Here is a 14,927-nt window from a genome sequence, read left to right on the forward strand (position 1 = left end):
CAACTATTTACACAGCATTTCATTGCAGTCTCATGTTGAATGGATGATAGGAATATCCTGAGAAATGCATTTGCAGGCAATTTTATTGTACAAATACAGTACAAAGACTAAAATGACTATGCTGTCATTAGGCAATATATGCTTACTGAACTACTATTGCATAGGTAATATTAGATATTACATCCTAATCTAAATATATGAAATCCAAAAGTTCCAAACTCTAAAAAACTCTGGAATCTGAAACAGTGGTCAGGAAGCATTCAAAAGAAGCCTTCATTCTTTTGGAAAAATGATGCAAAATGCTACGTAAATCTATTTTATTTGAGCAGAGAAAGAGATTTAAAATATCAAGCATTTATAATAAGGAATACTCAATCTGTGCAAGTAATCTACAGAGATGATTTACAACATAAAGGAGGATGTGTACAGCTTATATGTAAGTAAACATTAAGGCATTTTATACAATGCTTTGAACATCCTTGAATTTTGGTATCTGTGGAGAAGCCATGGAACCAAACCTCTATGGATACTGAAAAATGACTGTATTCAAAGAATTCTGGAGGAAAGGAAAGACAGAGGTTTGTAAGCACCTGGTGGTAATAACCATGCAGTAAAAGGATGGTTTGGAAGTTTAAGTATACCTTAATGTTGAAGGGACAAACCCAACAGAGAATGAGGCCAGCTATGCTGGTGACAGGAACAACAGCAAGTACCAAGTCTCAGAAAGACAGGAGACAGTGAGGTCCAGAGTTGGCTTAAGGAAACAATCGTAACTAATATAGAAAGGTTTTAGATTAGATGGTTTTACACTGAGGCCGTTTGCATCTGCTGACATTAATGGTGATGGGAGGTAGCGGAACCTTTAAAGAGGTAGGATGGAGTGGGAGGTAATTAGGTTGCTGGGGGAGCATCAGCCTCAGAAGAAATTAAGGAAGTTCTCGCAACACAAGGCTGTTTCTCAAGGGAACCCCAGTCATAGGGAGCCTGGCACCTCCTCTTGAGTCCCTCTTTTATACGTGACCAGTTTCCTTTCTGATTCTCTGCCATGCTGTGACAGGCAGGCCTCACAAGGCACTAGTATTGTGTTATCTGGAACCCTCAGCCACTAGAATCCTGAGCCAAATAAACCTCTTTACCCAGCCTTGGGCATTTTGATACAGTAATACAAAAACTAATGTATCAGCTGATAGCTTCTACCTTTTTCAAGAAGGAGAGGCCTGGGTCATCTATTGAGAGTGAGGGGACAAAAGGAAATGTACTGAAAAAACAAGAAGGATAAATTCTCTATTGACTTTGAGGCTGAAAATGCTGTAAATATCTACTATCTAAATGGGGAGAACTTCAGGTATCAGAGAGGAAGAAAAGCTGTAAGAAAAGTTCATTTTTATTTTTCAGTGGCTGACAGACTATTTCGAAAGCTGCCCACTGGGGAAGAAAAAGAGGAAACCCCTGTAAAGATTTAATACAATCATCTTAAACAAAGAGACCCAAATCTGTAGGACTTATAGAGTCAAAAACAAGAGTACAGAGTCTGTTCTCAATTTATTTTCCTAGTCTCAATCTGCAGAGTACCTCCTTTTTAAAAAAATTTACATTGAACTCTAAATCTCCCAAAGCAATGAAGAATTCTCTCATGTTGGCTTTTGGATTCTATTAAATAAAGATCTCAAGATTTCTAAAACAGATATAAAAGCAAGTTCATAAAGATAGATAAATGTGAAATGCCAAATAAAGATGCCTGCAAAAAAGTTCTAGAGTAGGAAAAAAAAGATAGTCTTTGAGGCTTTTAAGGGGAACTATTTTCCATAATCAAAAGTAGACAGGGACAGCTATAAGAGGCAGTGTTCAGAAGGCATATAAAAGAAGCCCTCATTCTCCTGCTAGAGGAATGCAAGCTGTGGAAAGCTGTTTTATTTGAGCACAGTGAGATTTTAAAATATTATATAACCTACAGATGACAAAGTCATTACCAGCAGCAATTATAAGGTAGCTTATACATGCCCTATATAAGGAAAACAAACAAATTTAATATTAATATATGCATTCTTGCCACAGGCAGACCAAGACTGCAAGATAATCACAAGCACAGACATGAATTGCTTCCTCTTTCACAGAGCAATCCCTCATCTTATGATCTTTCAGGACACTATAACTAAAGTAGTTTTATTATTTCTACTGTCTTGTTGGCCAGATGTGAGTTAAATGTGATCTAGGGTCAAGGGTTGTCTTAAGTTTAGTATATGCGCTGCCTAAGCAAACATAGTTGTCTTCAGTTTAGGAGATCTTCAGTGACTAACATGCAAGTGTCATCTCCCTTGATAACAAAACCTTCTTTGGAATTAAGTCCTCCTGAGGGCCTGCCTGAGGATCTTCCTGAGCAGGTGTTGCCATTCAGAGTTATGTTCATTATGGTTTGCTTGGACTGTTAGTTTCTCCTCACAGATTTGCTTGTAAGCACATAATGCACCATACATATTCTTCTCTATTAATGAAACCCTTTCAGTTTTGGGGTCCTTATTTTCAAACTTTGGGGATGGGAGGTATTGGGGATGGAATCTAGAGCCACTAAGCTACATCCTAGCCTTTAAAAAATTTTTTGTTTTTTGAGACAGGGACTCTTGCTAAATTGCCCAGGCTGGGCTTAACCTTGCAATCAATCCTCTTGCCTTAGCTTCTCAGAGTGCCAGGATTATATCACCATGCTTAGCTTCACACTTTTTAAAGAGCTTGTCGAGTTCCGCAAAAGCTTTTTTAAACATTTATTGTAATAAATTATCTTATGGCTTTTGTTCTCCTGCAATTTCTTTTTCTCTTCCTCTTCCTGTGTGTTCACTAGTACAGGAAATTTTCAACTCCACTGTAATCTTCTGGGACCTTCTGTGACAAACTGGATTGCCAACTTGATTAGTTTTCAGGCTACCTAGGAGATTACTAAGGTACACTTTTGGTTGTATTGGGTGGGTCATGGGGTCTCTCTGCTCTGCCACTGGTTGAGCAACTTTCATCCACCAGGCCCTTTGTCCATGCTGTTTCTGACTTAAATCCAGCTTAGTATGGACTGAACCCTCTGAAACCATAAGCCAAATAAACTTCTCCTTTAAGGGCACATATCAGGTATTTTGCTCCAGTGATATAAATGTGACTAAGACATGCTAACTGACGGAAACAGTGCATGACTGTTAAAATTGCTTTTGATGTGGTCTATGTAACTCTTTGTATCACTCTAAGTCATACAGAAGCAAAAAAATGGATATATTTCAAAATCTATGGGCTACATCTAGGGAACCTTACTTTTTCTGATGAGAGGTGGTACGCCGGGTACAAAACACAGCGATGATCACAACCACCACAATGGTGACGACGCCAACAGAAATGATGATGACCAGCAGCATATTGCTGTCTAGAGGAGAGGGGCTCCCGTGAGGACTGTTGCTGCCTGCACAGGGAAAAGGGTACATCTATTAGTTTGTTAGAGAATCACAGACACATTCAATTAGGCCACAGAGCCATTCCAGTTTACCTCAGGTGAGCTTCCTTTATAGCACTTACCACTATGCAACATAAAGTGCCACATGAATACAGCTATCTCCTCTACATTATGAGCTCCTAGAGAGCTGCGAGTCTGCCCTGTGCACCAGGCTCAACGCAGAGCCTTGCTCAAAGAAGGCATTCAATAAAAGCTTCTTCAATTTACTGAACATTTAAGAACTTTCGAGTGTTTAGATACATTTGGATAAACAAATAGTTTTGCTTCTTTGGTGATTTACATGATGTACAAATTTACCCTGAAAATGCACTATTTCTAAATCTTTTTTTTTTTTTTTGGCTTTCAAAACCATTTAAAAAATGTATACTCATACAAAATTTCCTCTTATGTAACAACCAGAACTGTACAATAATGACATGAGCTGCCTTGCCAAATAATGAGTCTTTAGTTACTAAAAGTATTTTAGAGGGGCATCTTATCAGTGTGAGATATTATAGAAGAAATTCCTCTCAGGAAGTAGGGTCTGTGAAACTAGTTTTTAAAAAGTTTCCTGAAGTGATTCTCATATACCGCCTGCCTTTAAATTTATGATCTAATTCAAACTCACTTGTTGTGGCAATCTCTTCTGCAACACTGGATTAGCTGACCTTCCAATTTTGATTCTATGATTTTATAGACTACATCTAAGCACAGTGCTAAATCTGGGACTGATTTAGAAGGCTTAAGAGCTTATTCTTCTACATTTGGTTCAATCACTTTTATCCTTCATTTCTGAGAAAAAGGTAAGTAGACAGACAACTCAAATTGTACACAGTAACCTTTGATAAGGTAACATTTTTTATTTCCAGGAAAGACTACAACGCTGGGGCCAATGAAAGGCAACACACTGTTCATGTTAGAGTAAGGCTTTCTCTAACATTGTTATTAACAGTGCTGAGGGGGCTGGGGATTTAGCTCAGGGGGGCTGGGGATTTAGCTCAGTGGCAAAGCACCTGCCTGGCAAGCGCAAGGTCATGAGTTCGGTTCCTGGTACCGGAGAAAAACCAAAACAAAAAACAAACAAAAAAAAAAACAGTGCTGAGCTACTGGGTCAGGTATTTGGTGGGGTGACCACTGAAGATCAGAGGCTGGAGAGCTGGGTATGGGAGGCAAGCAGAAGTGGTAGCAGTTCTTTCCTGCATGCCACAGAAACAAATTCTCATTTAACTGCATTTGATATCTAATACACGACGTGGACAAAAGCTTCCACCTAAGTAAAACTAAGAATGTGCCGCCAAAGAGGGTATCAAGCTGTGAGGCAACAGAATGTGCCATTTCTTTATGTCTCATCTGGGCTACTGCAATAACATGCTAACGACTCTTCCCTGACTTCATACTCTTAGCCCCCAACTCATTCCTCACTGGCACCAGAGTAACAGCAGACACAGTAAATGAAAGTCTTAGTGTACCAGAGGTCTCATAGTTCACGTATATTATTTAGAAGCTAAGACTCTAATTTTTAAGCATTTGAGCCCTTGCCAGTCTGATTCTATTACCTCTTTAACTCAATCTTTCCCTTGTCTTTAGAGAGAGGTGCTTTTACACGGCCTCTCTCTGTATATGCCGTTAGTGTGTCCTGGAATGTCTGGCTACTCCTTGAGATTAAGCCATCTTCTGTGCATCTTTAAAACTTGGGTTCTACAGTTTTCCCTTTTTTAAAAAATCAGGTAGTTATTTCTCTTCCTCTAATAGTCTGCCATAAAGGATCTGAACTTTTAAAATCATGCATGCATGAATAAATGCACAAATGAAAGAAAAGACAAAGAAATAATCACTTTTCTCACATCTTGACATTATACTGTGAATACCACAGAAAGTAGCAAATGCATGGAGGAGAACCTATAAACAAAGTCTTCAAGCTTAGATGATAAAACATCTAAGGTCTGAAAGCTTGTACAGTTCTAAAAACAGGTTGATTTCACTGAAGTATGGGTAGAACCATTTCTGATTCATACAGACAGCCAGAGTAAAAGATCGCTGCATTCCCACAACTAGCTCGTGCGTCTCCAGAGGGCAGGCTTTTCTCTTTAATACATTTCCTGGGCAGAGGTGATGACGCAGGGTCAATCCTATTAACTGCTATTGTGGATATTTTGCCACTTTGGATTCTCACATGTGGCACTTCTGTGCTTTTAAGGGTGCTATGACAGTGGAAAAGCCACAGTCAGAAGACAGAAGCCTAGATTTTGGTCCTAGCAAGGAATCAGTGGATACCTCCAGGCTCATTACTTCTCTGCTGAGTCTCTCCTTTCCTGTGTTCTAAGGATCAAATGTGATTTCATGTGTGAAAGGAACTTAGAAATGGTGAACAAAGTTCTGTAGAGAATAAGGTGCTATTAAATGAGAAGGTATCAGCTCTTAGGATGCTGAGAACAGTGGGAAGAATTTTTTAGAATTCCCAAACTAAAACAGTGTAGTTAGCAGTACTGGGAGAACTTTCATGGTTCTGAAGCATTTCATTGTCTTCTTTTGGGTGATAGCTAATCTGCTAGAGGATTTATTTTTGAAAAATCTCTTTTTCTACAGATAGGAATTTATCTAAACAACAGGAATTATATTTTAATTATTCCTAATTTTAATAATTAGGAACTTACCTTAAGTTGGCTATGTGGGGAAACAATTTTATTTAAGGAGCCTATAATGAATATGTTTGTAGCAATTCAGCGGACATTTTTCACAAAATGCCTAATGCTAGATCTTATAATTAAAAAAGAACAGGTTAACATGCTGCAACCCACTACTCAAGCTATAAAAGACATTTCAAGACTTAAGTAAAACTGCTTCATGTCCACAGGAAGCTAAAAATGCCAAAGGAAGGGCTTTACCACTCATTGGAGGTTTGTAGTCGTGTCCTAGGTCTGGCAGCCGGCTTCCTTTTCCTGCAGACCCTGAGGCTGAAGCAGAAGAGATCATGTCAGTAATGACTCGACACACTGCTGTTGACAGTTCACATCACAGCTAATGTTTCTAAGAAACCCAAAATCAAAACCATTTTCGGTCTACTTGTCCATGAGAAAATGAAGTAGCACATAAATAATGGGAAAATACAATCTATGTGTGCAAAGCAAACTAAGGTTTAGTTTTCTGTGCAATGAGGCATCTGAAAGGCTGACACTTTTGCTCCACTGCTGGGACCAGACTGCTACTGTTGATCAGTAAGTGGGGACAGGCCCAATTCTCTTGCCCAGGAAAGATAAATGGAGGTTTAAATTGAATTCTCAGTTCTTGCTCTGTCACTTAAACATTCAAAGATGGAAAAAGAATTATCTTCCTTTTAGCTGCTCATGAAGGATAGTCTCCCAGACGGTCATCATGGGACATAAGAAAAGAGGCTTCTGACTTCAGGCTTGGGGCCATCCTAGCAGCAGGCTTCAAAAAATGGAAGTATCAATTTTTTGGTTGTTTTTTTTTTTTTCCCGGTATCGGGAATCAAACTCACAACCTCACGCTTGCCAGGCAGGTGCTGTGCCACTGAGCTAAATCCCCAGCTCTGCAAGTATCAATTTTTAAAAACATTCAAGTCGATTATTCTTGGACTTGAGCCTGTTCATCACAGTTATAGGAAAAGCTGCTTTGGTAAAGCAAATACAAGGAGTCTTTCCCCAATAAAACAAAGGTATCCCTCAACCAGAAAGCAAGTATCATGCTCCTCTTGAGAAAACAGCAAAGTGAAAGCTTTTCCTCATAACTAATATCATATAACATTTAACAATGGAATACTGGCTCCATTATATATAACTGATGTTAGGTAAGATTTTTTGGGGGGGGACCTCAGTTTCCTCATTATAAAACAGGAATAAGAATGGCATCTACTTTACAAAATTGTTATGAGTATTAAAAGGAAATTTAATATCATAAAATATTTTGACTATGGTTTGATGCATTGTAAATGTTCAATAAATGTTACCATTATTATTACAAGCATAATAAAGCTATACTATCTTTTTACAGAGGGAGAAAGCATGGAACTCCAGAAAACACTTGTAAATGACAGTTTTCTACTAATAAAGCTTTACTAGAAAGCATAAACTAGATGTGTTTCTGCAAAACAAAGGAAAGCAATTCAAATCTGAAGTTATCTGTAACTAGTTCATTTAACAGAATAGATCTAGAGACTAAAGCAATCTTTGCTTGGAAACCGCACAAGAAAGTAAAGGAAGTTCTTGGCTGTCCAACAGGGCATATTCCTGACTAACTTAGTCCCTGAGCCCTTTGCCAGTGTCCGTACTTCTTCCTTTACCCACTTATTCTGGGCCATCACCTCCCACAGCTTGCGTCAAGGCTTGTTATCCGTGTGCTTTTTTCACTGAGTCTAGCTAGCAGGGCCAATTCAGCCCATTAAGATTCTTCATATCTGAGTGTTTGGGAGTTAAGCAAGCTATGCAGAGCACGGTCATGACAATGATAGCCAAAGAACATACTCTGCCAAAAAACTAATCGGTTTCTACTTCTCACTTTATTTGTATGTGTGTGTGTGTGTGTGTGTGTGTGTGTGTCTTTTTGAGACAAGGTCTCAATATACAGTTGAGGCTGGCCTTGAGCTCACTTTATAGCCCAGGCTGGCCTCAAACTCCCAACAATTCTCCTGCCTCAGCCTCCCAAGTGCTGGGATTATAGGCGTGTGCCACCACGCCCAGTTCAGTTTATACTTCGATTTCTCAACACTTTTTCCTTTAAATTTAAACTATGGGTAAGAAATTCAAGGATGAACCTAACACCAAAAGGACCAATACATAAAGAATTTTAATTACTGCAGGTGTGGTGCAGCTAAGAATTGCATTGTGGCTGTCAAGTGAAGAGAATGATGAGCACATTTATATTCTGTGCATGTACATTATAATTATTTTTATATTCTCATGCTTCTACACACACACACACACACACACACACACACACACACACGTATGTTTGCAGTTTCCCCCTTTTGTTCAACAAAAGATTCACTGAATGCAAACTCATGTCCAAAGCCCTGAACCTTGATACCTGAAGTTCTGACTCTTCCCTGTATTAACCAAGATCCAAAGACCCTGTGTTTCTAATAGCTACTCTTAAATCACAAAATTTACGTTCATTATTCTTTCCCAGTATGGAAATATAGCTAACTGACCTTTGGGAGATCAGATGACAGATGATTTCAAGAATGATCAATGCCCATGCTTTCTAAGTTTCTACGTTAATAGTTTTATCCTCCTTTAAAATGATCAGATACATTTAAGAGAAGAAACAGAAAAGAGCTCTGAATGAACTAACTCACTGTAACAGAATAAAGAAAGCACTCTTGGTGGAGGATAACCATGCAACGCAGTAAGATAAACATGTAGGTTTGGGGGGTACAATATTCACTGAATTTGACTGCAACTTTTCATTTACAGGCACTAGTGAAATTCTACGAAAATCTGTGTAAGTGCCTCTTCACGCCTCTAGTGCCCATCACTGTTACAGAACTTCAGTATCGCAGCACATAAGGATAATCTGGCCCACACTTATGCCCCATCTCCTACAGCTGAGGACTTGGTTTGCTCAGTTCAGTTTTCTTCCACTAGTCTGTTTAGCTACTAAGTAAATCCTCCAGCTTTTCAGATACCCCACGTGCTACAAACACGGGACTCCATTTAGCACTGGCCAATAAATATGTGGTTTAAATACATGATACTGACTTTTAAGAAAAAAAAGAAACAAAAACAAAAAAGCTAATAATAGGTCACAAAAGAGAGAAGAGGAGAGAGGCCATCTACTCATTTACCTTGGTCATTAGGCATTTTATCAGAGGAGTCCGCTAACAGGCCAAGCACAGGGGAAGAAAAAACAAGAGCAAGGATCACAAGCTTTGAAGATGGGACATATAGAAGACTTAAAGGAAAAAAATAAAATTCCCACAAACTTCCAAACAAATTGAGTCTTGCTTTTAGTGCTAACAGAAAAGATGTCTGGGCTTTCATATTTCCACAGATTCAGTTCCCAACTAAATTTCATTAGCCGAAAGTTTCAATACTGTATCTTCATTTTCTTATCTCAAGTTTTATACAAATGGTACAAAAACCTCTTAGTCTTTTGTTTTCTACAAAAGTCCACAAATAAGTTTTTTAGATAAATAGCCTCTATGTGTTGAAAGAAAACCATCCATCACAATAACATGCTGTATCACTATGAATGAGAAACATTAGGGTCACATCTGATTGGACTTGTAAAAACTTGTACGGCACTGAAATCATCTGCCCCAAACAGCCTGGAGCCAAAGATCCCCTGCTGTGAAACGCTTAGGTCAGTAACCTGGGTAATACTGATTTGGTGGTCAGTGGGTGGGTGAGGGATCCTGTGGGGTAAATCTTCACACTGTGGCTGACATGTATTACTCACAGGACTTCTATTACTCATAGATGCAATCTGCCAAGGTGATAGCAGAGCCCCACTAAAGAGACACATAATGAAACCCTCAGCCCTGGGAGATTTACCTTTAGGGGTTCTGAACTGCACAGCTTCAGACATGGGCCCCATGCCCTTTGAGTTCCGGGCCTGGATTTTGAAGTAATATGGAGTGTCAAGTGTTAGCTCTTGAATCTGGTGAGTCAGTCTGTTTCCCACCACAGGCTCAATAACCCAGTCATGTATCTCCGCATTCACATCTGTACTGTAATATATGATGTAACCTGTCCAAAGGAGTTAACAGGAGAAGAAATCTCATTCCTGTTTTTCTTTTTATAATTAGGAAGCCAGTAAGTATATATTACCATTATATGCCCACTACAGCACAGCAGTAATGAACCCATGGCACACGTGTGGAGCAGTGAGCTGTTTGTATCATCACTGAAAGCTCTAAAAGGTTCACCGTCACTGCCACGGCATGCTTGAATAATGCATCCTCAAGGGTCTAAAATTAAAATAATGCTGTTTTCAAAACCAGTAATGACCTTACATGCTGGTTTAGCTCTCATCAAAGTGGTATCTTGGGAGGAAAAACTGGCAGATGGGTAGCAACCTGATTGATTAATTACCTCAGACTCCAGTGAGTGAAGCCAGGGAACTGTGGTCACCAAATACTTCCACTAGGGGGCACTCAATCCGTACGGATGAGGAGGAAGCCTCAACTGCTAGCCTACCTGATCCATACCACAGAAAAACCCACCACTGTTACTGGTTTTAAAAGACAAAGCAAAATGTAATCTGAGTCAAGTTGTGCTTGGTTCTTTCATGGAAGGAGAAGAGTCAAAAAAACCAAGAAAATGATATAAAGGTCAGGGTTTATGGAAAGGGATTCCTATGGAAGGGGCTCACATATGGAAAGCTAAAAGGAGAACAGAGCTATTGAACTTCTTTTCCTTAGGTCACCTTATTCATACTTCTGAATTCAAATTCATTCATCAGCACCCACTTCCATGGAGCAGAGGCTCAAAGGGGAAGAAGGACCAACAGCCAACTCTCATTGGGCTCTCCTTGATAAGGCTGAGGAGGCCGTAGTGTCCTCTCCACTGTGGAAGACCTCCTGGAAGTCTGAAGAAAAATTCCAGGTGCCTTTCAAGGCCAAGGGCAACTCAAGCTTTCTGAGAGCCCAGGAATGTGAAGTGGTAGGTCTTGCAGGGAAAAGGAATTAAAACTCTAATGGGCTTTTGGGGATTTAGTGTAAAAGAGCAGAATCATTATTTATGGCTTATTGTCCTATAAATTAGGTGGGGTTATAGGACTCCAAAGATGGCGATATAGGCAGCAAACAACTTTCCCAAGAAAAATACATATGTCCATAAAGTCCCAGTACAGCCCACGGCTGTCTAGGGCACTTCATCCCCATTAGACTTGCAGGCAGCATGAGGCTGAAGCAGCAGCTGGAGACTCATTTCAGTGCTACTGTGGGCAAAGAGCACACACCCTTGCTCTACTTTCAAAGACTATCATGGCTCACACCACCCATAAAATGACCAAGTCAGCCTTCAGACTCCCACTTCTCTTGACAACACAGTAATTTCCTAGAACGGGGCATAGGCAAATACACACTCAGAGGCATCTTACCTGTAATTTTGCCGTTGGCTTCAGAGGGAGGCTGCCAATTCACAATTATGGTCCTTGGTTTTCCCTCTTTACTTACAACTGTCACATCCTTAGGTGGAGAAGTAGGAACTACAAAATAACAACACCTTGAATAATCACTACAATATAAATTGACCATTTTCTCAACTTTTTCCATTTGTAAAGTACAAAAAAAGCATAAGCCCAAAAAGTTAAAGCCTCCTAGCTTCAACTCAGAGTTTATGTGCAGTTTCCATAAAAAGAAGAATACACAAAGTACAAAAGAGAAAACAGTCTGAGGAAGCAGAATTGGCACCTTGGTTGGGGGTGAGGTATATACAGGATAGCTGGGGAAATCAAATGTCATTTGTACTAAGTACCTATTATATGCTAGGCACTGTACAAAAAGTACCTCATTTAATATTTATGGCAACCTTCAGAGATGGCTATCACTGTCCATGCTTTATAGGTCAGGGCACCAAAAATGAGAGAAGTGAGGTAATTTACCCAGGATGACTTTCTCTCCCTTGATTTGGATTATCGTGTTAGAATATTGTTAAGTGTAAGTAGTTTTCTCCCTTAAATATAGTTGGTTCTCCAGACCAAAGGTCTTTCAAGATCCCTATCCCCACAAAGAAAAAATGATTTATAAATTGGTATTTTTCATTTTAAAATGAAAATTTCATTACACTGAAAGCGTATTGCAAACTATTGAGGTTACTGTTCCAGAGAAAACCTGCAAAAAACCAACAAAATGAAAACAACAGTGTGCTTCTTGTATTTCCCTCCATATTATAGCTGAAAACATTCAATGTTCTAGTAGGGAAATGTGCAAATTAAGTACCTCCTCAAATGTACTCTTTTGAAATACTGGAACTCCGGTGTAAGATGGAAGGAAGCCTGGTTAAACACAAACATCTCAAGGGTAAATACAAAATTTATTTATTAGCTAATGGTTGGAGTTAAAGAAAAAAGATAAACTCTGGCAAAGAAAGCAAACTAAAGGTCTATTTTGACTCTGGCGTAGTACATTTCTGACTCTCCAAGTTCAACCTCTCTTTCTGCAGGCATTCCAATCAACTGTTCAGAAAAGTCAAGCTCAGCTTGGGGAGGATTTACACTGCTGATTTTTCATTATTCCTACACAGAAGAGGAAGGCAGAGGAGTCAGCATAGGCAGAGGTTCCCAGCAGTCACATATATCCCCTTGCTAGGAAAGCCTAAGGGGAAGTAGAAGGCTAGGCCTAAAAGTAGGCAGAAAGCAAACAATCTCAAATCTGGAGAGCCTGCTCTCTCCTTACTTTACTTAGCTATTTTTTTTCTCTCATGGTTACTTACAAACAAAAACCCAAAGGATATTTCAGTGAAAGATTTTATATTTTTGAATTTTTTTTGGGGGGGTACCGGGAATTGAACTCAGGACCTTGCACTTGCCAGGCAGGCGCTTGTGCCGCTAAACTCTATCCTCAGCCTGTTCAGTGAAAGATTTTGCAAAGGCACTAATTGTTTTTCAAGGAAGTTTTTGGAGCAGCTTAAGAGTTGCTTAAGGGTGTCAAGAGATCAGGCTCTAACACACATGGTTGGCAACTACTTGGAGAAGGACAGGTCATTTCAGTTTTTCAATCTTAATTTACCAGAAAAGCAGGACTAATTACAACAGTCTCTTACATCTGTCCAGTGGCTTATAATTTGCCATGCACTCTCCCATCTGTTCCTCATTTTGCCTTATAGTAACACCGCAGGCAAGGCAGGGATTATTATCTCTCATTTATAGAACTGAAGAGACTGGGATTCAAAGAGGCTAGATGACTTACTCCTGATCATACAGTCAGTAGACAAATGACTAGGATTGAACTTGTCTCTTAATTCCTACCATCTAGTATGCTCTGCACTGTAGAATCCTGCTATTTGCCTATATTTTTGTATAGTGGTAAAACACAACTCCAAATGTTGCTGCTCACCGTGTTCTTAAATATGTCAAATAATGTACTCATTTCCTTCCCTGGGTGGTAAAAGCAGGTGATGAGAAGTCTCATGCCTTGGTATGTGGCACAACATTACCATGGACTTCCACTGCCTTGTATTTTGTGAACAGAAAAAAAGCCATATGATGTGGGTTCTGAAAACACATACCCAATTCAAAGGTGGTGCCATGGGCTGTCATACTCCACGTGCTTGATCTTCGTCCTTTAGTCACCATTACAGAGAACTCATAGAGTGTGTTTGGTTTTAAACCAGTCACCAAATAACTTAATGTTGTTGCATTTGCATTCTGAAAAAAGTAGGAATCACGAACTTTAAAATTAGAAAACATCAAAGACTAGGTTTTTTCACCCAAAGCCAATGTGTCAGTACCTTGTACTTAGTGTTTGCTGGGATGTTGGTTTTCCATCGGACTGTGTAGTACCGGGAGTCCGTAATCTTCTGGTGTTTGGGCAGGGAGTTGTCCGCCCAAGTGATCCTTATGGTGTCATGACTCAGAATGGAAGCCTGAACTCCCACTGGTGGCATCATGGGAGTGGGATCTGGCACTGGAGTGTATGGAGCATTAATAACAAATAAATCAACTTCAGAAGTGTCTGGGCAGAAAGTAATTAAAAAAGGGAAGGGGCATTTTAATGTAAACAAAAATAAAAGAAAAGGGTGCAGGGTAATATAATGGAATGAAAGATGAGGAATGGAGAAAAAGAAAGAAAATCCAGAGTTAATAGATAACCATCATTCATTAAAAAAGAATATTTCCACTGTGTTCTTTCAGGAAAAATTTGTAGGAAAATGTTAAGAGGAGCATTAATTAGCTATCTTCTGTACTGCATTCTATAGGCACATTAAAATATGTGATTATATTAACAAGTACATACTTGAATTGTCTTACAATTACTTGCAAGTTCTACTTCCTGTCAAAAAGGATCATGAAAAGACAAAAAAAATTGCTCAAATCAAGGGTATAATTTCTGAACAAGCAGCACACAGCTCAGAGTTTGGCTTGAGACTTCAGTAAACGCGGCTGAACTTTGGGAACCTGAGTCATCAGTGCGTATCACCAGATATGTAAGGTTCTACTCTTAACCAAGCCCTGAATGCTAGTCCATGGGTTGAATTCAGACTTGCGGATATCTTAGGTGAGAGGCAGTGTGGCAATTTATCTCACAGCCGAAAAAAACAAAGGAACCCAAGGGCATGCTTCTTCCTTCAGGAAAGTAAGCTGACACGATGATGGACTATCTGCTGCATTTTCTGTAGTCCAAAAACCGAAGATGAGTCCCCATCAGTTAAGGAAAATGCTGTCTGCGGTTACCACGGGTTCAAATTCCACAGCCTTGGGCTGGGGATTTAGCTCAGCGGCAAAAGCGCCTGCCTGGCAAGCGCAAGGTCGTGAGTTTGGTTCCTGGTACCAGAGAAAA

At 39.6% G+C, this 14,927-nt stretch overlaps 1 protein-coding gene across 5 annotated transcripts in view; it reads right to left on the bottom strand.

The window, feature by feature from the left end:
• The window catches only part of Neo1 (neogenin 1), a gene marked incomplete at its 5' end in the record, with an annotated part of 133,830 nt that overhangs the window by 16,272 nt on the left and 102,631 nt on the right, over positions 1-14,927 (bottom strand). For 3 of the 5 annotated variants that reach the window (XM_013519003.1, XM_013519000.1, XM_013518999.1), the window contains 7 exon segments: positions 3,292-3,436; positions 6,352-6,420; positions 9,270-9,302; positions 9,979-10,173; positions 11,528-11,635; positions 13,657-13,795; positions 13,879-14,102. In XM_013519003.1, the coding sequence (XP_013374457.1) occupies positions 3,292-3,436; positions 6,352-6,420; positions 9,270-9,302; positions 9,979-10,173; positions 11,528-11,635; positions 13,657-13,795; positions 13,879-14,102 (913 nt within the window). 5 annotated transcript variants of the gene reach the window in all.

Source organism: Chinchilla lanigera, unplaced genomic scaffold (genome assembly GCF_000276665.1).
Source record: "Chinchilla lanigera isolate Chin_1 unplaced genomic scaffold, ChiLan1.0 scaffold00049, whole genome shotgun sequence".
Taxonomy (NCBI): Eukaryota; Metazoa; Chordata; class Mammalia; order Rodentia; family Chinchillidae; genus Chinchilla; species Chinchilla lanigera.